Below are 25,887 nucleotides of genomic sequence, written 5' to 3'. Positions count from 1 at the left end.
AAAATATTTATTACTATAGGTGATACACAGGTTTTATATTTTACATTTCAACTAAAATAACATTTACCAAAGCCATATGTATGACATCTTTAATTATAGGCATTTACATGCAACACACATCGAAAATTAAATATTTCACTAAAGTAGAGACATATATATTTATTAGCATAACCTTATTTTGAATAATATAGAATTCAATTAAATGATTTGATGAGTCTTGAAATAAGAACATGATCAATGGGGAACACTTTATTTATATGAGCCAATGTAGCAGGTGCATGAGTCTCCAAAGCCTTTGACTCCTTGCTTTTTTATGTCCTCTCATTTCTAACTTTCATCCCAATCCTAAAAGTCTAAGCATGAAACCTAACTACTGCTTGGGGTAAACTTCCTCTGGGCATCAACCAAACCATTGACTGTCACTATTTTAGTGATAGTTTATGACAGCAGGTGAGAAGATGCTCCTAATCCCAACCTGGAGCTATGTATGATCTGGCCATGTTTCTGTGACCATCAGAAATGTGCTCCACCAACTGGATAAGCCTGTGTCCACTTAGGAATGAGACCAAATGTGGATCTTAACCTCAGTTATCAATATGGATTATGTTGAACTTGGAAGTTCAATAGATGTGAATGTGTCTTCCCAAAGTTCCTGTTTCTGGTTTATAGCTAGAAGTGATACATTGCTTATTCTTGAACCAGTGTTAGTAACACAAGAACAAATGATTGTTCTCTCCTATTGTAAGAACCAGGTCACTTCTACACTCTCTATGACTGAGAGAGAAAGAAAGAGACTTATCAGTATGGAAAATGTGTTCTGAATATAAATTGTTTACATCTAGAAAAAAAGTCCAAAGTAGATATTGGGTCTAACCATTGACAATTTTGCAAAGGCTTAACTTTAACTCAACTTTACAGTGTCATAAAATATTGTTATTTCTTCTTTACTTCTTTTTAATTAAGTAATAAGTTTTTCTGATTATGAATGGAATGAAGTCAACTGGAAGGCTTTACAGAATATATTGGCAGATATAGTGTCTGTGTTGTTAGAATGTAAGTTTTTATTTACATTTTAAAAATCCTTTGACATGGTGTATTTTATTTTAAAAGATGTAACCATTTGTAAAAAGTAAATATTCTGTATCTTAAAAGCAGATTGTAAGTTTTCCATCAAAACGAAAAAATTAATTTTCTTTATAACCAAATGGCAACATCTGACTTTACATCCTGGAACTCAGCACAGGTGAATGAACGTGATCGTCTTCTAAGATTTGTTGGTCTCTGAGGTCTTCCTTCTATCAATTCTAAATAGATGTCAGATTTCAGAAAACGTGTATAACTGTCTTGTTCCATAAGCTGATACACTCTGCTTTGTGCAGCATCAAAACTGTGTAGGGTGGGTTTGGTGATGCTCTTAGTAATAACTTCTTTGGTGTGAAAATCAAGGTTAACCTGGATGATGATAATAACAAAAAAGTATGATTATGGTCAATCTACTTTTGAAAAACAAACAGTACAGGTCTGATCCAGTGTTGGAGTGGGCATAATGTACTTCAATGCTTGGGTGATTTTCTTTGTTATAGGTCTAGGAATCCAATGATTTACTCTGGGCTGGCATTTCATCAGGGTCTTCTCTTCCTATGCTCCTGATCCTTCTCACTTCTGCTAACTTAAAATAAGGAAACAGTAAATATCATAAAGACCATTAGGTTAATTCATTTTCAAAGTGGAAACTAAGCTTCATAGAAATCAATTTTTTTGAATGAGGACAGTGGAGTTTGGGACATACCTGGGATTTCAATGTGGGTTTTTTTTTAATCATCATGCTCTTTTCATTTTATTATGATGCTATCTTACAAGCATATATGTGCTGAAATGGATATCTTTTAAAGACATAAAATCTTTTAATGATTTTTATCAAATCACTATTGCTATATCTGATTCTGGTAGAGGTGAATTTTCAGGTAGGGATCCTTCCTTTTCCTTTAGAGGTAATACCATAAATCTAGCTGCTTTTAAAAAATTCATGTATAAGGTCAGCCATGGGGAAAACAGAATAATGCACTGAAATGCAGAACCAAGTGAAACATGTTGAAACAAGAAAAAGATTAATTATTCCATGTAAAATGATATCCACATAGACAATGGTACCTCATGGACAATAGTAATTTATGGTAAAATGGAACTCTTAACAGTGATAGGCTACCAGTTCTACGCTTTCAGTGAAGAAGGACTATTTTTTGAACACATAAAAATATAGAAACTCTATTTAAATTACTTTTGAGGATAGTCAGGTAATATTGGCTAGTTTTATAGCTTTATTGCTATAGTTTTAGGAGTTGTATCACACAATTATCTCACACTGAGCTTATGGTCAAAGAAAATCACAACTGTTTTTTCACTTGAACCGTTGCCAAATTAGGTTTCCTTCTGCTATTTATTATGAAATTTTCTTTTAGTCTATCTTAAAATGGAGGAATAATTATTTTGGGTCAATCAAAACTTTGCATTGGTAGATGAGCTCACACTAAAATGGTACATTATACAAACTTCTTAATTTCTCTTGCCTTTCCCACTTACAGAAATCATTAGTTTTAATGAGACATTGCTTATGTTTAGGTTATTAATATGGATAAGTGAATGAATCTAAATGTTGCAAGTAATTGCATTGACTCTTAGTCTAGAATAAAGATAACCCTGAGGAATGATTTAAATTATAATTTTATTTCCATGGCAAAATCTTACAATGAATTTTGTTTGTATGTGAGAATTTATATTAATACCCATTTTTGCTTCAGTGAGATCTTGACTTTTCTGGTAGAATGTACGAGGATATAATTTGATGAAGGCCAATTGTCTCAAAAAATTTTTAAACAGTTTAAAATTTTTACAATCATCTTTACTATACCTCTTGTGGAGCATCATTCTGTATAAATTTCTCATATATTGCTTTTGCTTTAAGGATAATTTGTTGAGGGTCTTCAATTTTTTTGAAATCTTCACAGGCTATCCAAAATTCAATGTTTTCCTCACTGAATTCAGTTTTAAGAAATCTGGTAAAAGTTTCCAGTCCAGCTACCAAGAAAAGAAACGATATATTTTAACCATAAAATATTAATGGAATGCTGAGAAATTATATTACATGATATTATTTTTCCTCCAAATATTTATTTAAATTCCAGTTAGTTTACATGCAGTGTAATATTGGTTTCTGGTGTGGAATTTAGTTATTCATCACTTACATATAATACTTAGTGCTCATCACAAGTGTCCTCCTTAATATCCATCACCTATGGAACTCATCCCCTATCCAACTCCCCTCCAGTAATGTACTACTGGATATTAAAGTCTAACTGCAAATATTAACAGAATAGCTACGTCTTCCCTCTAATCCAGTGAAGTAACACATATCTTGCAGAATATAATGAGGGACATCATGTAAATAAGCTGTAACCTTCACAATTATGAAAGGTAAGTATCATTCTTGTTGAAATGACTCTGGTATCACACTTAGACCTGAGTAAGAGGGATAAACCCCTATTCTGGTCCTTGCCTTGGGTCTCTTTCAGGTTCCTCAGTGCCTCTTTCAGGGATGTGGGGGTGATTCTACAGAGCCAAGAAACCATTCTACTTGGAGCCTATCCCCCCACTTCTAGACTATGCTTTAGTATTCAGGACCATGGAATTCCCTATCTAAAAGCTCTGTTACCAGGGTTTGCATGGTCTTTTTCTCTAAATTCATCCACTAAAGACACACTGACTCAATGGTATGCATATCCTTAGGACAGCACTTGGATCTGCAGGCTGGTGTGTTCAACCAAATGTGCAAAAAACTTCACAGTGTGGAACCAAACCATGAGTGGAGAGAGAAGAAAGGCAGGGTATGTTGATAGAGTAGAACTGTAGAGAGTCTGAGAATTTTAAATTCAAACCTAATGCATACACAACATATTTGTCAAAATAGAAAAATGAAATATATATATATTTAACAGTTTGTTAGCTTGATTTATGGCTCTTAACCATTTAGACATTTAGTATGGGGTCTCCATTTTTACTTTTTTCCTGAGCTCCATCAACGTTAGGCATTGGTATCAAATCTTTTGGAAGCCAGAGTTCAAATTCATGTTCAGCTAATTACTATATGGTCCTGAGTGAAATACTTTTTTTTCTGTGCTTCATTTTCTCAATATTTAAAATTAAGATAATTATGATACTACCTGATAGGGCTCTTTAGATAATTAAAAGCATTGATTTCAGGGGAAGATGGAGTGGGAGGACCCTAAGTTCATTTTGTCCCATAGATAGCACCCACGTCAGTGTAAATAACCAAGAGAATGATCTCAGGACTGGCAGAACAGACACTCCACAGCTAAATGTAGGGTATGTAGAAAAGAGGCAACATTGAAGTGGGTAGGAAGGAAAGAGACATAGAAGCTAAATAGACCCATATGATTGTCTGTAAGAAGGGATGCTGCAGGCCCTAAGAGGGGAAAGAAATGGACCTTCATGTCACACATCTCAGGCTCAGCCACAATAGTATAACACACATAACACACATAGGAGAAAGCCCTAATGCTCCAGGTTCTGCTGAACAGGAAACACTGCACTGCAGGGCACCACAGGACTAATTTATAAGGTCACTACTTTCAAGAGCAGATCTAGCTGGCTTTCCTAACACATAGAAACAGATACAGAGAGCTAGACAAAATGAGGAGACGGGGGCTATGTCCCAAGTGAAACAGCAGAATGAAATAGAAAAGAGACTTGGGGAGTTCAGCAACACCATTTTTTATTATTTGAATTTCAGAAGAAAAAGAGAGAGAAAAGGTGAAGAAATTTTATTTGAAGAAATAATAGCTGAAAAAATCCCACTCTTAGGAAGAAAACAGAAATCCAGATTCAGGAGGGATGGAGAGCCTCCAACAAAATCAACCCAAGGAGGTCCACACCAAGACACATTGAAATTAAAATGGTAAAAATTAGAGATAAAAAGAGAATTTTAAAAGCATCAAGAGAAAGAAAACAGTTACACACAAGGGAAACCACAGAAGTCTATCAGTTGATTTTTCAGCAGAAACTTTGGAGGTCAGAATGGAGTGACATGATATATTCAAAGTGCTAAAAGACAAAAACCTTTAACCAAGAATACTCTATGTAGCAAGGCTATCATTCAGAATAGAAGAAGAGATAAAGAGATTTCCAGACAAACAAAATTTCAAGGAATTCATGACCATTAAACCATCCCTAAAAGAAATGTTAAAAGGAACTCTTTGAATGAAAAAGAAAGACCATAAGTAGAAGTTAGGAAGTAGAAAGCAAAAAAAAAAAACCCAGTAAAATTAAGTACATCTATTTAAAAAAACAGGTCAAAGGATTCACAAAATAAAAGGATGCAAAGTATGACACAAGGTACCCAAAACATGGAGGGGGTAAGGTGGAGGATAGGAGTAAAGATTGGTTTCAAATGTAAGCAACCAGCAACTTAAAATAGACTGTTATAGGCATAAGATATTAGATGAAAACCTAATGGTAACCATAAATCAAAAACCAGTAATAGATATGAAAAAATAAAGAGAAAAGAATCCAAGTATATCACCAAAGTACGTGAGCAAACCATGAGAGAAGAAAGCAAGAGAAGTGAGAATTAAAAGTGTTAAAATGGCAAAGTGCTTAAATCAGTGACAGGCACTCAGTATGTATACTGTATGGGTTTTAGTGATGGTGGTGGTGGTGATGGTGATGTTGATAAGTCTTCATGACTATTATTTATTTAGTTCAGTCAGGTTAAGTTTACATAGCTAGAATGTACCAGACTTAGAATTCATCTCTAAGACAAACTGACTTTAAAACTAGGGCTCATTCAACTTTTTATGATATTCTACTTTTAAAAGACTTTTTTAGGATTGTTTATTTATTTAGTGGTCTGCACCATCAGCAGAGAGCTTGATGTGGGGCTTGAACCCACAAACCGTGAGATCATGACCTGAGCTGTAATCAGGAGTCAGATGCTTAACTGACTGAGCCATCCAGATGTCCCTGATAGTCTACTTTTTTTGGCTTATATACATTTTTAAAAATTAAATTTCCTTATTTTGAGAAAATTATAAATTTACATGTTGTAGGAGAATAGAGATCTCATGCATGCTTTATCAAGTTTCCACCAATGTAATATCTTTCAAAACTATACAGTTGTTGTTGAATAATGCAAAGGTTAGGGATGCCAATACCCCCACTCCATCCAATCAAAAAGCCACTTGTAACTTTTGACTCTTCAAAAACACTACTGCTAATAGTTTACGGCTGACCAGTAGCCTTACAGATAATATAACCTGTTGATTAACACACATTTGTATGTACGTGTGTTACATACTGAATTCTTACTGAATGTATTGAATAAAGTAAGCTAGAGAAAAGAAACTATTATTAAGAAAATCATAAGGAAGAGAAAATACATTTATAGTATTGCACTGTGTTGATCCAAAAAATCCAAGAGTAAGTACACCTGCATTCAAACCCATGTTGTTCGAGTCAAGTGTATACAATATCACAAGTAAGATAATAATATGCCACCATTTGTTTAGCTATTTGCCTATTGAGAAACATAAAGAAGCGGTTGTGTTTTTTTTACTTATAAAAATTATTTTTCACATGGATTATTATAACAACCTTCTAGTTAGTGACCCTGACTCCAGGATTCCCTTATTTCTTCCCACAACTTCTTAGTTTATTATCCACATTCTGGACAGTATGATCTTTCTAGTAAAGACTTCATCATGTTTCTTCACCGTTGAAAATTTTCCAGTAGTGCCCTTCATCTTTTTCCACTATCTTTTTCACATTTTAAGATCCAAGAATGTAGAACATTGTACTACAGTTACTTGCTTGCTTTTGTTTCTCACTCTACTTTATAAGATTTATGAGATGCAGACCCTTGTCTAATTTGCTACCAAATGTCCAACATGAAGAAACTATTCACTACTTGCTGAAAGAAATGATCTACAAATAATTAAATACATGAGAAAAGTTTCATTAAAAATAGAAAATTTTAGAAAATCTTTTGTGTTTTCATAAAACATCAATTCTATAATAATTAGGAGACAAATTGTTAGAGCCAGTAATCATAAAAAGGCAATAAACAAAGAAACAAGACACAAAAAATCTTGTCATATTATAAATATGGATGCACAAGATATTAAATTAACAATATACTCATTTAAAAGTCAAAACTTATCTTAGCCTTATGTTATTAAATATTTAATTAACATTCTAATTTCAAGCTTGACAAGCAAACTTTTTATTATAATTTTACTTCTTCGAGCAAACAGAAAGGGAGAGAAATAGGAACAGGTGAGTTTTATTTCGGCCTCATGAGTTTTGCCAATATAAGCCTTTTACTGAGAACTGAGTTTTTGGTGTGCTAACAAGATGACATTAATATTCAAGAACTTCAAGGTTAGAGTTTGTGGTAAATGCCTTCCTATGTAATTTCAGACAAGTTGACATAATTTGCTAGAGGTACGGTGCTCACTTTTGGATATCACTGTCAGTGATTTAAGTATATTCCTAATTCTATATTGTATTCCTAACTTCAGTCAACTATCTTATTAAATAAGTTTGTTTTCATTCCAAATTCTCCAGTGAGCAACATATTAATTTATTTAAAACCTATTTATTGAGTGCTAATTATATCCCAGACACTGTTCTGGGTACTGAAGAATCCAGCTAAACAAGACAAAGTTCTTGATTTAATCTACAGAGTCCTATGTTAATTAGAAAGACATATTTATTATTTAACTATAATTTATAGTTTATAAGAGGGCCATTACAGAGTAGCAGGAACCAAACTTTCCCTCTGACCATACATACCCGTAAAACTGGACCCAATATCACGGCAGCAGTTTTCAAGCGTAATACAACTGTCAATAGGGACTGGAAACAGTGTGAGAAGAGAAACATAAGAAGTGAGCCCTAGGTTTGGACTGGCTTTTTACCAGCAGGCACATAGAGGAATGATACTCATGGAGATGGAGCCTAAGGAAAATTGAAAAAAAAAAAAATCTTGTTAAGTTGAAGAGTCAGAGAGAAGAGATTGGGAATCATGATATGTTTATAAGAGAAACATGCAGGCGGGCCTGGAAGTCTGTGCAGGTCTGTGTCTCAGAGCCTTGACATGTGCGAGCAAATTATGTGAAGCCCTGAAGAGTAGAGCTGCTGTAGGCTGAGAAGGAAATAATATGAAGCTTTCTAGGTCAGGAAGACTTTGGAGTTGTAGCTCAATAAAGTACACATTTTTGGGCATAAACTTTTCACCTAAGAGCAAGGGACTTATTCTAGTACTGAGACAAATCAGAAAGAGATTGATTTTAAAGGATCAAACTGGTCACAAAAAAATAAAGAGGATTCATGAGTAACATAACTGATTGTCAGAAAAATAATCCAACACTCTTTAAAGGAATACAACATAGTCTAGACTCCCTTATCTTCTTCCATGCCCACATACAATAAAATTTGTAGGCACTCAGAGACATGTCTAATGTGGCCCATTATCAATAACAAAAGCAGTGAATAGAAAATGACCATGAGGGTGAGGGGGATGCTTGGGTGGCTCAGTTGGTTGAGCCTCCGACTCTTTGTTTCAGCTCAGGTCATGATCCCAGGGTTTGTGAGTTTGACAGTATGGACTCTGCTTGGGATTCTGTCTTTCCCTCTCTCTGTGTACTTCCCCCCCACTCTCTCTCTCTGTATCTCTCACAAAATAAATTAAAAAATTAAAAAACAAAGAAACTGACTAGGAAGTATCCAAAATATTAGAAATAGCATCCAAGGACAGTAAAAAAGCTATTATTAATTTGTTGAAGAACAGAACAGTTAAGGCATAATGAGTAAATAAATGCAAAACCTCAGCATAGAAATTGAATATACAGAAGAAATGGAAATTCTGGAGATGAATAGATAAAATATCTGGAGCAAAAAAAAATATTGAATCAACATGACAACAAATTAAAGAATGAAGGGTGAGTAAATTAGAACAGAGTTGAATACAAATTATTTAATCTAAGGAAAAGGAAAGGAGGAAAAGAGTAGTGACTACAAAATATTATGGAGCAACCAGGAAATAAGATGTTAGCTATAGATTCCATCTATATAAATGATGACATTACATTTAAATGGAGTAAACATTCTAATTAAGAGTCAGAAAGTATCAGATTTCATTAAAAATGAAAACTTGACTACATATAGGCTATAATAGACACATGTTAAAAATAAAATACCAGGAAGGCAAAATAAAAAGATGAAAATGTTATAAAAAGTTTTAGCATAAGAAATCTGTATAAAAACAATTTGATGTGGCTCTCTCAAGCAGAGTGGGAGGGAAGGAGAAAACAAACAAACAAACAAATAAAAACAAAAAGCCCCACAACTTGATGTGGCCTGACAAAGTGACTTCAAAATGGAATATTTCCATTTTGTAATTGTAAATTAGTCAACTATTACTTAAGTTATATATATATAATAATATATAATATATAATATATAATATAATATGATATAGTATAATATAAAATAATATATAATAATATATAATTATAATTATAGTTTTAGATTTTAATTGTATTCACTTATACATGTATAGAACACGTAGACAGAATATTGATAAAGTACCGTAAAACTTCACAATATGAACTAAATAGACATAATTGATAATTATAAAATACTCATAAAATACAAGAAAAGATTATCCAAGACAGACCACATGCTAGATAGGACATAAAATAAATCTAAACAAACTTCAAAAGACTGATATCTTACAGAGTATGTCCTTTGCCCACAAAGGTTTTCATAACAAATTAATACTAGTAACATAGTTATAATTGTCTCTACACACTTGAAAATAAAATACACACAAATTCATAGGTCAAATATGGAATCACATGAGAAATTAAGATATATTTACAATTGTATTATAATGAAAGTAGACACATCAGGATTTGTGGGGTAGAGTTTAAACAGTATTTAGAGGAAAATTCATTACATATAAAGCTATGCTAATAAAAAAGTGTAAAAAAATCAAGATTTAAGTTTCTACCTTAAAAGCTTGACAATAAGAACAATTTCAAACCACAGTAAATAGAAGGGAAAAATAATAAAAACAGAGCAGAAATCTATATTGAGGAAAACAAAATAGAGAAAATTAACAAAAGCCAAAATTTGGTTCTTTAAAAATGTTAATAAAATAGAACCCTTAGTAAGCCTGCTTCACAGGGAAGCAAATCAGGGATATTACCACATATCTGACAGATACTAAAAAGACAGTAAATATGAACAACTTCACACCAAAAAATGTAATTTAAATAAAATGGGAAAATTGTTTAAAAAAAAACCTACCCAAAAAGGCAATGAGGAAGTGAAAATTCTGATTGCCCTAATTCAATTAATAAACAGATTTTTAATAAAAATATTCTCTTCTCCCCCTAAAAAATTTTGGGCCCAGATTTGGTGAATTTTTATGAAACATTTAAGAAAAAGTGTTCTGGTGACACCTGGATGGATCAGGTGGTTGAGCATCTGACTCTCTATTTTGGTTTAGGTCATGATCCCAAGGTCATGGGATAGAGCCCTGAGTCAGGCTTTGAGCTAAGAGTTAAGAGTGGAGCCTGCTTAAGATTCTCTCTCCCTCCTTTCCTCCGTCTCTCTCTCTGTCTCTTTTTCTCTGCTCCTCTCCCTGCTCACATGTGTGCACAATCTCTCTCTCTCTCTCTCTCTCTCTCTTTCTCTCTCTTTCTCTAAAAAAAAGAGGAAGTATTCTAAGACAGTGCAGGGATTAATACTTTCCCCCTCATTTTATGAAGCTAGGATAAGTCTCACCAAAACCTGCCTCCCCAGAAATAAACAAAATAAATATTTAAAAAGAAAGCAAAAAGAAAATTACAGACCTAGATCCCTCATGATCAGAGATGCAAAGATTCTGAAAAAACATTGAAGACTTAAATTTAGCAATATATTAAAAGAAGCAAGCATTCTAGTATTATGGTGAAAAAAATATTGTGAAATAAAGTGATAGCTTTTTTCCCCCTCAATTCATTTTCACTTATATTACTTTCTTATATTCACTTCTGTCTAGGACTATTCCTTATGGTCAGTGATGAGTTTCTAATATAAAAAGTTTCGAGGCACCTAGGTGGTTCAGTCGGTTAAGTGTCCGACTTCGGCTCAGGTCACTATATCATGGTTTGTGTGTCTGAGCCCCACATTGGTCTCTGTGCTGGCAGCTCAGAGCCTGGAGCCTGCTTCAGATTCTGTGTCTCCTTTTCTCTGCCCCTCCCCTGCTGGTACTCTGTGTGTGTCTCTCTCTCAAAAATAAATAAATATTTAAGAATTCTTTTTAATTAAAAAAAAAGTTCCGTATTGAGTGAAACAAGAATAATGAACCTCTATAGATAGAATGAAGGCAATTAAGAGATTTTGCATTTGTAACACATTAGAGGTTCTGAGGGCTAAGTGCTGCTTATATGCAGTACCACATTTAACCTTTACAACAGTTGCTTGGAATATGTCTTATATTCATTCTCATAGATGAGGAAACTGAGTTTCAGATAAGTTCAATTTCCCCAATTTCTCATTTTCAAACAAACAAAACAAAACAAATTGTAGAAGTTATCTTTCTTAGGAAGGGAACACTTCCTTTGGTAGGCAGAGTAACAGCCCTCCAAAGGTGTCCATCTCCTAATCCCCAAAACCTGTGAATGTATTACCCTACATGGAAAAAGTGGGCATGGTTAGGGACCATGAGATGGGAAGAGTATCCTGGATTATGGTGGATAATCAAATCGAATCTAAGCGCATAAATCCTTAAAAGCACAAGAAGGCAGAAGAGTGGGTCAGAGAGATACAACACAAGGACTGTTACTGACTTTGAAGATGACAGAAGATGGTCATAAGCCAGAAAATGTGATGGCTTCTAGAAGGTGGGAATGGCCATCAGTTTAGAGCCAGCAAGAACTTGTCCTTTGTCATGAAGCATTATTTTTTTAATGTTGTAAGCAATTAAAAAATATATTAGAGATACAGGAACAGAAAAGACAACCTAAAAACATTTCCAAACTACTGAGTATGGGATCATTCTAACCATAACCATGACAAAAGAATCATGTCTCTACCCACTGCTCCTCCCACTGGCATTTTTACTGAGATAAAGGGGGAGATTTCTGCCATTTTTCTTTCTCAGTAAATTAATCCTGAGTACCAGATGTTAGTGGTTAAGTGTTTGTGGAAAAACTAGGAAGACAAGCAAAGATTAGGCTTACAAGATTTGAGAAGCTATCAGTTAAGACTGACAAGCAACTCAGAACTTGTCTACAGTCACTAGATGCTGGTAAGATAATTCCTGGTTAAACAGAACTTTCTTAAAAAGGTCTTAGTGCTAAGCAGTTCCTGAATGAGTCAACAAATTCTTATCACTAGAGTAGCAAGAATGATCAATATAGGTGATATTTAACCACTTTCTTAATTTCTTTAGCTCACTTTGTGTTTCATTTTCAAGATTCATTTCTCATGTTGAGTGGTGTGCTTTTCTCAGGAGGTGGAAGGGAAATATAAATGGGTAATGATTCTTTGAAGGATTTTGATACACAGAAGCTTTTCCTCAAACACCTGAAGTGTATATATTTCAGAGCAAAAATAAAATGACTGTTATCTTGCAATGAAACAATAATCAGTTCCAGGTTAAACTTAGTTTGGAAAGAGGAAACAAATTATAAACTTTATTGGGTTTGTGAACAAAGCTACATTGATCCCAGTGAAGGAAATTTCAATTTATTCTGTCCACATGACATGTATAAACATGATTGATCAATTTTTAAATGCCAAATCATTCCTTAAGTGAGTTAATAAATGTCATAATTTGGGGAGACTATGACCATTAATTTTCTTATTAATAGATCTCAATTATAATAAAGTGTTTTACACTAACATCCAAAAGGGATCATACATATGCCAAGCAACTGAAATTGTTACATATTAAAAATAACTTTCTTCATCTATTTTATTTATAAAACACCTAGTATGAGCCTGAGAACTGTATTATATACTGAAAATGCAATAATACTAGTTATAATAGAAGTTTTGAGTGTTTGCTAAGGCCTTGGCACATTGCTATATGCCTTTTATTGGTGCAGGTCCATTTAATTTTCATGTCAACCCTGTGGAATAAGTCCTTTTATACCCATTTTTACAACTGAGGAAGTTGAGGCTCAAAGAGTTAAGTTGCCATAAATTAATAGCTGGTAAAATATAGAGCAGAAGTCTGAACTCTAGTGTATTTTGTTCAAAGTTATAAGTGGCCATAAAACAACAAAATCCCTACTGTTGAGTATATGAAGGTTAATGGGAACACAGGCACTTATATACCAAGGACTAAAGGGCATTTGTGGGGTGACTTGTTTTATTTGGAGCAGCCAGGAAAATCAGCTTGTATGGAATTCAAATGAAAGCCTGCAGAAAATAGCATAAATGTTTCTTAAAATATAGTCCTTTAGTAATTCACAAAATAAGAGATTGACTATGTGCCAGCTATAATGCTCTGGAATATCATTCAAAAGTTCTTTGCTATCGCGATTAGTCTTGAGTTTGATACAGACATTCAGAGTAAAGTCATAACACTATTAGGAAAAGTGCTATGTGCTAAAAGTGCTAAGTGGGAAAATCAAAGCGAATGGATTTTGTTGGCATAATATGCATATAATAAAGAAGAAGAAATACTGATTCAGGAAATGAGTTAATAATGAATGAGGGACATTTGATTGGCTCAGTCAGTTGGGCCTCTGACTTTGGCTCAGGTCATGATCTCACAGTTCATGAGTTGGAGACCCGCATCAGGCTCTGTGCTGACTGCTCAGAGCCCGGAGCCTCCTTTGGATTCTGTGTCTCCCTCTATCTCTGACCCTCCCTGGCTCACACTCTTTTGCTCTCTCTCTCTCAAAAATAAATAAAAATTAAAATGTTTTTTAAATGAATGAGAAAGTAATTTTAAAAGTTTAAGTATAGAATTAAGTAACTAGAATTGAAATAAAAACTTAAAAAAACACAACAGTAAAAGGCAATGCTGTGCAAGATTATCCCAGCACATGAGTTACTTCCTGTTTCTCTTACTCTGGGCAGCTGCATTGTCTGGTCACCATGGAACCATTGCTCACACGGAAGGAGTAACTTACCCAACAGTCCTTTAGAAGGCAGCAGTGGTGAATGCAGCTGCCAAAAGTGCTTGATGCAACCTATCGGGATTAGAATTCACACTGGAAGAAGCTGGCTCAATGTGTCATACAAATATGAAACACTTGTGATTGCATGTTTCTAAATTGAAACACCGGCATCTGCTGGAGTATTTTTCTGATGCCAAGAAACCAAATGAAACAAAAAGTCAAGAAACTCTGAAGTTGGAAATTCAAGTATTACTAGGTTGTACTGTTTCCCCTTGAATATTGGGGCTGCAGAGCTCTTGACCCTACACAGTTGTGGTTACTTTTGCAATAATGATTTACTTATGTAATCCATTCCTAATTTTGGCTTGATTTTACTTATTTTCATCCTTAAACAGATTAAGAAATTGAGTGTGTATTATGGGTCAGCTTGATTCAGAAATTAAGCTTTGCAAAACACTGGAATCCCTTATCTTGCAGAAAATCAGTAACTGAAAATTGGGAAGGGTAAGTTGAAAAGCCACAAGGTAAAAAGTGTAAGGAGAAGTACTCATTTCCTTCCCCAAAAGTGAAATACTCATTTCCTTGCAGCCTTTAGTCAGTCAGTAATAAGTATTTTCCACAGTATAATCAGTTTATATTTTTAAATCAAGGGGGGGTGCAATGAACTACATATTCTACTTCTCTAATCTATTATGAATTATTCTCAGGATTAAGTTTACTTGAACCACAATTCAGAGTGCAAAAAGTCAAGCAAATACTCATTAAAGAAAAAGTCAAAAATATTGGAATTATTTGTAATGACTGGAAAAAAATGCACAGGAAAATATACAGTTATGCAGCAGTTGAAAGATTTTCTTATTGATAGAGACTCCCCACAGAAAATAACATCCTCTTTCACATCTTCAATTATTAATTACGTGAGATGGTTAGAAAATCTCTATTTATAATCGATTACTCTTCCACATTCTAGGTGTGTGCCTATAAAACCCTGCAAAACTTCTGATGTAGTTTACTAGCAACTAAATAAGTTCAAACTCTGACCTGTTATCTTCTCACAAATCTTGCTCTTCCACTTCTTTTTCTCATCTTTGAAAGGCACTGTCATCTTTCTATTAATGTTGAATAAAATCTAGGTATCTTTGGTTCATCCTTTTTCTTTATCTCATATCTCTTCACCATCTCAGTTTACAATACACATACACATTCAATCAATCACCAAGCTTATCCATTTTCTTGCCAAAATGGCCCTTAACTTGAGGTTAGCTGCTTTTATATTTGTAACAACCTTGTAGGTAGTCCGTGTTACATGTATAGAATTCTACCTTTATGTCCATCAGAGTTTTCTAACAAACTCTTCCAAAATTTGTCCCCAACTTGATTTTCCAATGTGTTTCTCACTACTCTGCCTCAGTGAAAAATAACTGGTTGCTTTTGCAAGTTACAACAAAATCTCTAGCACTTTTCCTGCCTTTTTTCTCAGCTCAGAAATTATTTTTTCTTCTGCCTGTTAAAATCTTGTACCCATGTATATAATCTCTTTTAAAAATTTTTGAGGGGCGCCTGGGTGGCTTAGTCGGTTGGGCGTCCGACTTTCGCTTGGGTCATGATCTCACAGTTCCTGGGTTCGAGCCCCGCGTCGGGCTCTGTGCTGACTGCCAGTTCAGAGCCTGGAGCCTGTTTCAGTCTGTGACTCCCTCTCTCTCTGACCCTCCCCTGCTCATGCTGTCTCTCTCTCTCTCTCCTAAAAATAAATAAAACATTTAAAAAAAAAATTTTTTTTGAAAGGCTACATGATACATTGCAAGTTATATAGCATTTATATAACTAGCTAATTATTTTCAAACATATTGTTCAACAGCATTTTACTTTCAAAGATGTCTTAACATGGAACATACCTATATGTATACAAAACACACATGTATGGGTAAGTATAATATATATATAATTTTATTAGAATTAATTGATTTGCTAACTTCATGTTGATAACATTTACTTTTATAAAGTCAATCAATTAGGAGACATAACTAAATATTAAATTGATGATTATGAATCGGCTATAATCTGACATTGTTTTTTTATTTTTTCATAAGTTTTATTTCTATTAAAAGCATTTGGAAATTATTGATTTTGGGGGGGCACCTGGGTGGCTCAATCTGTCGGGTGTCCAACTTTGGCTCAGGTCATGATTTCGCCATTCATGAGTTTGAGCCCCACATCGGCCTCTGTGCTAACAGCTCAGAGCCTGGAGCCTGCTTCAGATTCTGTGTCTTTCTCCCTTTCTGCCCCTCTCTTGTTCGTGCTCTGTCTCTGGCTCTGGCTCTCTCTCAAAAATGAACATTAAATATTTTTTTAAATTATTGATTTTTATATGCATAGCTAAATTATAGACTTTTATGATTTATTTCACAATTTTAGACAAATTTGTCAGTAAGCAGGGATGGTGGGAAAAATGTACCCTAACATCTGTATAGAAACAAATGAAAAATATTTTATTTTAGAATAGATTTAAATTACAGAAAACTTATGAAGATATCGGTTTTCTTATACCCCACAACCAGTTCCTGCCTATTATTAACATGTCACATTGGTAAGGTACATATATGATAATTAACAAACAAATATTGAAACTTTTTATTAACTGGTCTATACTTTGTTTAGATTTACTTGGATTTTATCTTCTGTTTTTTTTTTTAATTTTTAAAGGAGCTAAACTACATTTTAAAAATTAAATTTGAATAAAATAGTGTAATTATTAAAATACTCCCTGGATTCTGTCGCTTCTATGGGAGATATAGTAAAAATCATGCTTTTTCTGTTTTAGTCTCATCTGTCTATTGTGTGTCATCCTAAGCTACAGTTCCTTTTCCAAATTATGTTTCTCAACAAAGAATTAGTTTCTTTTCAGTTCTCTAAATTAAATTGATTAATGCCCCATGCCTATAATGATTCTCTACTTGGATGTTCTCTCTTCTTGTCCAGCTATTGAATTTTGATTAATCCCCTAAAATCTAGTGTAAGAACTATCTACTCTGTGGTTCCATTTCTAAAGATACTAATAATCTGTATAAAGTGCTTTTAATATCAGTCATTTTTGTCAAACTAAATACTCAAATTTCCATTGTATTTTGATTTTGTATTTTGTTTGATATATCACTCCATTTCCCATTTGATTAAATTTAATATGATTTCTATTTCCTTTACATAGACATGACATATAGATTTGAGAAACTTATTCATTTAACCAAAGGGGAGTTCTATAACATTTGATAGAGTAAAGTCTTTCTTTAAGTGTGTGCGTGTGTGTGTGTGTGTGTATACTAATGAGTATAAGATCTTTCCTTTTTTTTTTGCCTGGAGTCAAGTCAGTAGACTTGAGCTGAATTTAACCATTGCAACCAAAAGACTTTTTTAGCTGATTATTTTAAGCTTTATTATGTAATATTACAATAAGTTTTGCAATTAAAAATAATTGGATTTTTGGGAATTAATTAAACGAATACTAGTAACATAATTTTTTTGTGAATGCTGTATAATTTAATTAGCACTTTGATCATGAGTCACGATAATAATGTCCAAGTAGGTCAGTGCTGACTTTTGTTATCATGTTGAACTCCCTTGATTCAAATTGCTGCTATTTTACAGCTCTTTAATATTTCCACCAGCAGAGAAAAGAGAGAGCAGCAGATTCAATTTTTTCCATTCAGTTTTGTCTACTTGTGAAACAGAATGATTACAGAATTCCAGGAAAGAATTTTCTGTAGGTCTATTTACCCTTGCTAAATCTTTCTTCTCTCTGAATGGGTCATGAGAGTATGATGAAATTATTATGTACTAATTTATTAAGCTCAATAAATAAATAGAGCTTATATATTTCTTTTAATTGAAATTTAACACTGTAAGTGATTTTACTTATTTGGGAATGGACTGGAAAATAGAAAAAAGATTATTAAATTTATTGCTGATAACTCTTTTTTTTCAATAATAGCAGTAATAATTCATATTTGTGGAGTGTCAGTTACTGGTTTCTTATTCATCATTTCATTTAATCCTGAGAGAAACCCATTCCTATTGGAGCTAAAGAAACTGTTATCTCCATTTACAGTCGAAGAAGCTGAAAGAGACATTAGGAAGCTTAACTAAGATTATGCAACCATTATGTAGCTGAAGAGAACCAGAATTCCAGTGTCAAAGGAACTGTGGCCGCTTTCTTAGCAACAAATTTGGTTATATTATTTAAGAACTTAATATTTATGGACTAGGCTGAGCCTCCACAGATGAAAAGACATCTGCTTCCTTGTAATAAACTGTCAAGTTTTTATAGAAAAAAGAATCCCGTTCCTTTTTTTCCTTTGCTGTGACTAGTGAAGAGAATAAAGGGCTGGGATGTGGAAATACTAAATAGTTAGAAAAGAAACAAATTTGGGGAGCATGAATGATGGAGGAAACTTTCATATAGGTTGTTATAATTAGTCTTAAGAACTGATAAATACCTGAATCAAGACAACGGCAATGGAGTTAGTGAGAATGGGACATATTTGACATACATTGGGCAAGAATTTGAATAACAGTTAAGAAATTACTAGATATTGGGGATGAAGAAAAGTGAGAAGTTGAGGAAAGCTGTTTAAATTACTCTTCTTCAAAACAGGGACTCATACAGTATTGAGGTGAAATAAAGAGAAAGAAGTAACAAGTTACATTTTTTTTTAGCATCCACTTCTTTCTTAGGTCATTTTCATTGATTATGTTCTTGCCTAACTGTAAGCCTTGGTTTTTCTACCTATATTTTTCTTTCTCCCAGTCCATATTACAATTCAGAGGTAAAATATATTTTTATTGGAAGAGGGAAAGTATTCAGGGATGGTGTACAGAAATAGAATTCTTATGTCGGTAAATTCAGGGAAGCATTGACAGGGCCACAGACCTTTCAGTGAGATGGACAGCTTGGAAGGAGAAAAATACAGAGAATGAAGACAGACAAGAAAAGTTGGTGTTTCATCAAACAGAGCACAGTCCTCGAGGCTGAATTACAAGTAGTGTACTCTTAGCTGTCCTAGCAACAGGAATCTCTTCTTCCAACAGTAACCTTAGAATTTGAACTCGACTAGCAATACTAGCAACAGTAGAGTAACAGTAGTTAGAGTAGTTTGGCTAGCCTCATCTTGGATTGGTCTGGGCAAGAGCAAAGAAAGGTTTGGTTTCAGATGAAGAATGAGGTAAGGAACCAGGGAAATTTTGAGATATAAATAAAGCCAGTGGGGTTGAGGAAGTGTATAATGATAAAAGTGTTTCTGAAGCAGCTCTGCTTGATTGTGGAAAATGATCAACCCTGTGGTTCATAGCCCCATCATTTACTCAGTTAAATTAGTCAGTTTTACTTCCTGAAAGGAATCATGGACTCAATAAAGACAAAAAATGTTCACATCCCACCCCTACTGTTTTATGTAAATTGACCCTAAAGAGTAACAATCTAGGCAGCCTGTCTTCTGACTCATGCTTTATCATAGTGTTGAATAGTCAAACATGGACTCAGTATTTGTCCTCACCTTCCACCTCACCTACAAAACTCATCTTAAAGAGATTATTGATATGAAGAGTGAAATATTTATAAAATTTGGAAACATAAGTATTTTCATGAGAGTTTCCTGAATTTCCAATAAAAGAATTGCTTTAAATTTTAGATCACTTAACAATAAAAATAACATGGATAATCGAGAATTAAAAAAAAAAATAAGGATTGGGGCACCTGGGTGACTCAGCTGGTTAAGCAACTGACTTTGGCTCAGGTCATGATCTTGTAGTTCATGAGTTTGAGCCCAGTGTCAGGCTCTGTGCTGACAGCTTGGAGCCTGGAACCTGCTTCAGATTCTGTGTCTCTGTCTCTCTCTGTCCCTCCCCCATTCTTGCTCTCTCTCTTTCTCAAAAATAAACATTAGAAAAAAACTTTTAATTAAAAGAAAAAAGAAAAACAAGGATCTTAGGGCCCCTGGGTGGCTCAGTCACTTAAACATCTGACCCTTGATCTTGACTCAGGTCATGATCTCATGGTTTGTGAGTTTAAGCACTGCATCATGCTATGCGCTGTCAGTGCAGAGCCTGCTTGGGATTCTTTCTCTCCCTCTCTTTCTGTCCTTCACCTGCTCTCTCTCTCTCTCTCTCTCTCTCTCACACACACACACACACACACAAAATAAATAATAAATGAACTTTAAAAAATTTAAAAAAACAAGGATCTCATTACAAAATCAATAAATTAAAAAGTTGAAACTGTTCATCATGGCACAAAGAGGTAATATTTCAAACACAAGAAGTATTTCTTAGTAGAATCACAATATTGAAGAAATAGTTTCCATTTGTTGACTACTCTGGTATTTAGTTATTTCTCTTGATCAGAAACTCAGATTGCTGTAAATTACCAAGCAGACTACATTTTTATTGCAGCCTGCTTTGTATAGTTGCGTGCATATTTTGTGTAGTTTTCCATTAAGATGGAAACCATTTGGGAAGAATACCACTAACCTTTATGGGAAAGTAGTTTGTCAAATGATTCACCCCATATCAATGCTTCTTCAGGGGAGATTCTGTTCAAGAGACAAAATGTTGATAATGGAGTATGAGGAAAGTCTGTTTATGGATCTGTTCTTATATATGCTATTATACTGCACTTTTCAATCATATTTCATGGAGTTTCTTTTTATTATTATTCAATGAAAGTTGTATTTACATTGGAAACTTCAAAAACGTTGGTCAAGTTTAATATATGTTAAATAACATCCGTTATTTTCTCATGAGTGTACAAATTATTTTATTTAAAATTAATCATGTGTTAAGAACAAAGAAAAAGAAATCAGGCCAATTATCTTTTTTATTTTTTTGAGAAAACAACTTATTCATTTCTACATATCCAGCTTAAGTCAACAATTAGAAGAGCTTAAACTGAAAGTATCTTTTAGTCAAACTTTTTAACTGTAACTTCCTTAAAGCTCTTACCACAATATGCAGCAATTTAAAAAAAAAACAAATACAGGAAGTTTGGTTAATAAAGTTCTAAAGGGATAAGAAATATATTTAAAAAGCTGCAATACAACAATTATTTTGAGTTATAATTTACAGAGTAGAATATATTTGTCTTGGATCTTTCATTGGTTATATTCCATTTTTGGAAGAATTTGTATGATACTAATAGATAAGGCTGTTTCATTTTCTGTTTGAATTAAAGAAATGGCCGAAAGTGACAAAACATCCCTTTTGGTGCTTTCTTGCTTTTATACCTAGAGGAATTTTTGTTTTCAAACTATTAAGAGAAGAGATGAATAGCTCTCCTCTATGATAATATTACGTTGTGAAAAACTCTTAAATTAATGACTATTTCATCAGTTTATAAGGAGTAAAATATATCATTTAAAATTGACAGGTATATAATTTTAAAAGAGCACCTTTAAATTTTTATAAGGTTATTTAATTTGAGCTGTAAAGTGGTTTAGTTTTATGGAATATTCCTACTTTTTTTGAAATGAGATCTCTAACCTTCCTTATATTACGGTGTAATTTCCAATAAAATATAAATCCCTAATTTCCTCTTTCTTAAACCTTTAATGGTAGAATCAGCAAAATCTTCCTTGAAATAATTAAAAGTTATTCACCTTGTTTCTTTGGCCAAGTGCCCAGATCTGCTGGAGAGGGGTTCTTCATGAAACTCAGGTTTCTGTACAAGAAGACTTAGCCTATTTCTTTTTTCCTTAGCTCTGTAATGAAAACACATCAGGTTCAGGACTATTTGGATGACAATTTAAATCTTTCCTTCTCACTGTCAAACAAATTTGGAATTGGTAATCACCTGAACACCCCTTCTCATCCACCATCCACTCTCCACACACTCACAGTGGTTTTCCTAATGAATTTCATTCAATTTGTGAAAGAATTAGGAGAGCATATGTGAAATGTATTTGTTTTTCCCCTCATTGACTATGAAGTATTTGAGACTATATTTCAATTCAGATTATTATTACTTCTTTTGTGCGGTTAAAATTGTTGCATTAAAAAAAATAAAAGCACTTTGGATTTGACATTTGTTTACTCCTAACAAAGAGACCCTTTCCCCTCCAGTTTTAACAGTACAATCAATATATTTTCAACCAGATCTTTTAAAAACAACTGCTAACAAATATTCAACATCAATCATGATTTTAGAAGTATAAAACTGATTTTACCTGATTTTGGCTTCTTTGCTGGTTTCTTCTTTTCCTGAACCATGTATTAACTTGAAAAAAGCTTTTTCCTTTGATTCACACATATTTAATTGAGAAAAGAAAACCAATGATGTTTCCATCTTCTTTCTCTAAAATGAAGAGATGTCTAATTTATTACATCCTTCACTTGTTAATGCCATTTCATAGTTATACATGGTACAATAAAAAGTATCTCAATGCAGTCAGCAGTGCCAAAAAAAAAAAAAAAGTCAAGAGCTGTGCTTCTGCCTCTACAAAAAAGAACTGAGGAACTGAAGTACAGTTTGGTCCTGAGTTGTTTAGGGAAATGATACCACAAATTTGCAAAATGACTCTTGGTCTCTAAGATAAAGACTAGTATTACCACAGTGGAACTTCTTTTTCTAGTTTGTGCAACCAGAATGATGCTTTAATAGACCCAAATGACACTGTCATTTCCCACAGGAACTTTTTAAAACATTTTAAAATGTGTATAGTGTGTATTAAAATATGTTGTGGTGAAGTACTTCATCAAACATTAGGAGATATTTTCCCTTGTTCTTAATTTTTTTTTAACCTATTTTAATTACAAAGCATTAAGTAAATTTTATTTAATTGACATAATGCCATGTAATGTAAATTGCCTTTGCTTAACATATTGTATCAAAGTAAGAATATAGATCATGGAGTTTTATAGTTGAAAGAAACATTAGAAAGTATTTAATTCAATAATTTTAAAGCACAGGTTTATGGAATGATTTTAGACATTTAAGAAATTTTTATCAGTCCGTGGTAAAATGGGCATAAAAAGATACTATGTAAATTTTTTCTTAAACTACATATATATTAATATGAAGGATTTCCTTATTTTGAAGTTGCTCTTCTACCTTTTCATTGTTAAAATATTCTTTTTGATGAAATATTTTAACTAGAGATGGTAGGTTGTGTGTTGGTTTATTTTATGCTCTTATTAAAAAGAAATGACAACTCCAAGTAGGTTCAGCATCCACTTTTTCTCCTGTTTCAAAACATCTAAATATCTAAGAAATACTGATGTAGTTCAGAACTTAGATTTTGTATCAAAGGAAACCAAGATGCTAGATATTAAGTGATTTATTCTTGCAAAGTCCAGAGGTCAGTGGAAGAAAAGATCTGGAATTATCAGAGTCTTTGATCATCAGGAGCATGTGATTTAGTCTTTCTAAAAGTCTTTGATCTCCAGTAGTGGATGCTTTAATTCCTCTAAAATTGTGTCTATTAATAAAACAAATTAACAAATGTAGAAGAAACCTGTTTTATTTTTAGTCTTTTCAAATTATTGATTTCAAGAAAATAGTTGACAGGGATGCCACCTAGGAGCTCAAAACATTTACAGAATTGAAATTAAAGAACATTTAGTATATATTTATACCCACACTCTCCTGATTCAATAACTTTTACTTTGAACATATTTTTAGAATTTTTTTAAAGTTTATTATTTATTTTGAGAGAAAGAGAGAGCCAGGTAGGGGCAAAGAGAGAGGGAGAGAGAAAGAATTCCAAGCAGGCTCTCACCGTCAGCACAGAGCCTGATGTGGGGCTTGAAAACATGAATGGTGAGATCATGACCTGAGCTGAAACCAAGAGTCGGTCATTTGAACAACTGAGCCACTTTGGTGCTCCTTAACACATTTTTAAATTCATCCTGACTGTTTGTTGACTGTAAAAAGACTATCTTTGAAGTGCTATATCCAGAGGAGAGACAGAAACTTACCGGTGTTTTTCATAAGATATGTTGAAATTGTATGCAAGCTGATAGAACTAAGGAAAGAGAGATTGTGAAAATGTGGACACAAGGAGACTACATTAAGGACCTGTGTAAAGGTCTGAAAGAGAATTAGGAGATGCATGGATTTAGTCTTTGTGTATGCAGTCAGAAGCAGGAGAGGAAGAAAAGGGTGGATGTGCATGGCAGCCAGCTAAGAATCACTCGGGCACAATAATCTCTTAAATATATATTTTAAATGAGAACAGCCTTTTATATTTCCCTACAGGTTTACCATTTGCAGGTCTCTTCACTTTTTGGGGCAGAAGTGCACAAGTCCCTTAGCCTGAAGATTTTCAACATTTCTTGCCATGAAGTTCTGCTGAAAAATTTTCTCAACTCTTGATATTCTGAAAATGTCTCTTAAAATTTTTTTTTTCCTCCTCAGTTTGAGGGATATCTTTACAGGATAGAATTTAGGTTGAAAGTTGCTTTTTCTTCCTTCAGCAACTTTAAAGATGTTGTATTTTGTCTTCCTGCCTCCATTATTCCTGTTAAGAAGCCACTGATAATTTGTTTAACAGTTCCTACGTCCTAATGTAAGAGTGTGACCACTTTTCAGATTTCTTCTTTATCTCTGGCTTTTAAAGACTTGATTAAGATATGAAAGATGTTCGTTTTACTTGGGATTCATTGAGGTTTTTGGATTTGTGGGTTTATTATAGTTTTTGTCAAAGTCAGAAACTTTTAAGTACTAGCTCTCCATTTTTTGTTTCCCTTTCTCACAGCTTCAGAGACTCAAATTACAGGTATGTTTGACTTCTTGACATTGTCTCATTAGTCACTTAGGAAATACTCAATTTTTGCCTCTTTTCTCTCTGTTTCACAGATATTTTTCATTGCTATGTCTTCGCAACAATGTTCACTGATCTTTTTTGCCACAATGCCTTATTTGTTGTTAACCTTATCCAATAATGTTCTTATTTCAGCTCCAGAGATGTGACTTTTTATAATTTGAATATTTTATCTTCATCATGTTTTTTACTGTTCTTGAACATATTTAAAATATCTATATTGAACTTTTTTTTTTTCTGAAAATTCATCTCTGTGATCTGGGTCTGCTTTTATATTTGTTTTCTTCCTGATGATGTGGCATATTTTCCCAATCCATCAGGTGCCCAATACTTATTGGATGCTGGACATTTGAATTTTATGATGTTAAATATCAGAATTTTGTTAGTCCTCATTAATGATGATAGAGATAACATTGACCAGCAGTTATTTAAGTATCAGCTTTGTCTTTAAAGACTTCTATTGAAAGTTTAGTATGATGGGTGCAGATTAGCCTTAATTACTGAGGTATGATGATACCTAAATTTATAATGAATTCCCAGGGTGTTCAGTAAAGCTTTCCAATAATGGATGTTAAGAAATTGAATGTCCCTCAGCTCTGTGTGAACTCTGAAAATTATTAACTTATATCTTATGGTAAGTATTCTTTGCCAATACTCATGGAGTTTAACCTGCATGTGATCTGCTTGGTATTAAGCCAGACTCAAAGGTAACCTTGCACAAATTTCTTGAACTCTTTCTTACATTTTGTCTTGAAAATTTCAGACCTTTACTCTTGCTATTTCCTCAACTTAAAATTGTATTTTTCCCCTCTATTTAAGGACTACCCCTGTAAACTTTCTAAATGAGACTGATATTTCTTCCCCACACTAAAGTCTTTTAAGAA

General features: G+C 33.4%; 1 protein-coding gene across 1 annotated transcript; it reads right to left on the bottom strand.

The window, feature by feature from the left end:
* Positions 1-22,654, bottom strand: RGS18 (regulator of G protein signaling 18). The gene is made up of 5 exons (XM_077760074.1): positions 22,409-22,654; positions 21,842-21,943; positions 20,718-20,779; positions 2,909-3,075; positions 1-1,452 (listed from the first exon to the last, which is right to left on the bottom strand). The coding sequence occupies exons 1-5, from the start codon at positions 22,525-22,527 to the stop codon at positions 1,195-1,197; spliced, it is 708 nt and encodes a 235-aa protein (XP_077616200.1). The 5' UTR covers positions 22,528-22,654; the 3' UTR covers positions 1-1,194.
* Between the last annotated feature and the right edge of the window lie 3,233 nt (positions 22,655-25,887).

This window comes from Crocuta crocuta, unplaced genomic scaffold, assembly GCF_008692635.1.
Source record: "Crocuta crocuta isolate KB4526 unplaced genomic scaffold, BGI_CrCroc_1.0 scaffold462, whole genome shotgun sequence".
In the NCBI taxonomy this organism is placed as follows: domain Eukaryota; kingdom Metazoa; phylum Chordata; class Mammalia; order Carnivora; family Hyaenidae; genus Crocuta; species Crocuta crocuta.
This window is presented reverse-complemented; position numbering and strand designations above follow the sequence as displayed.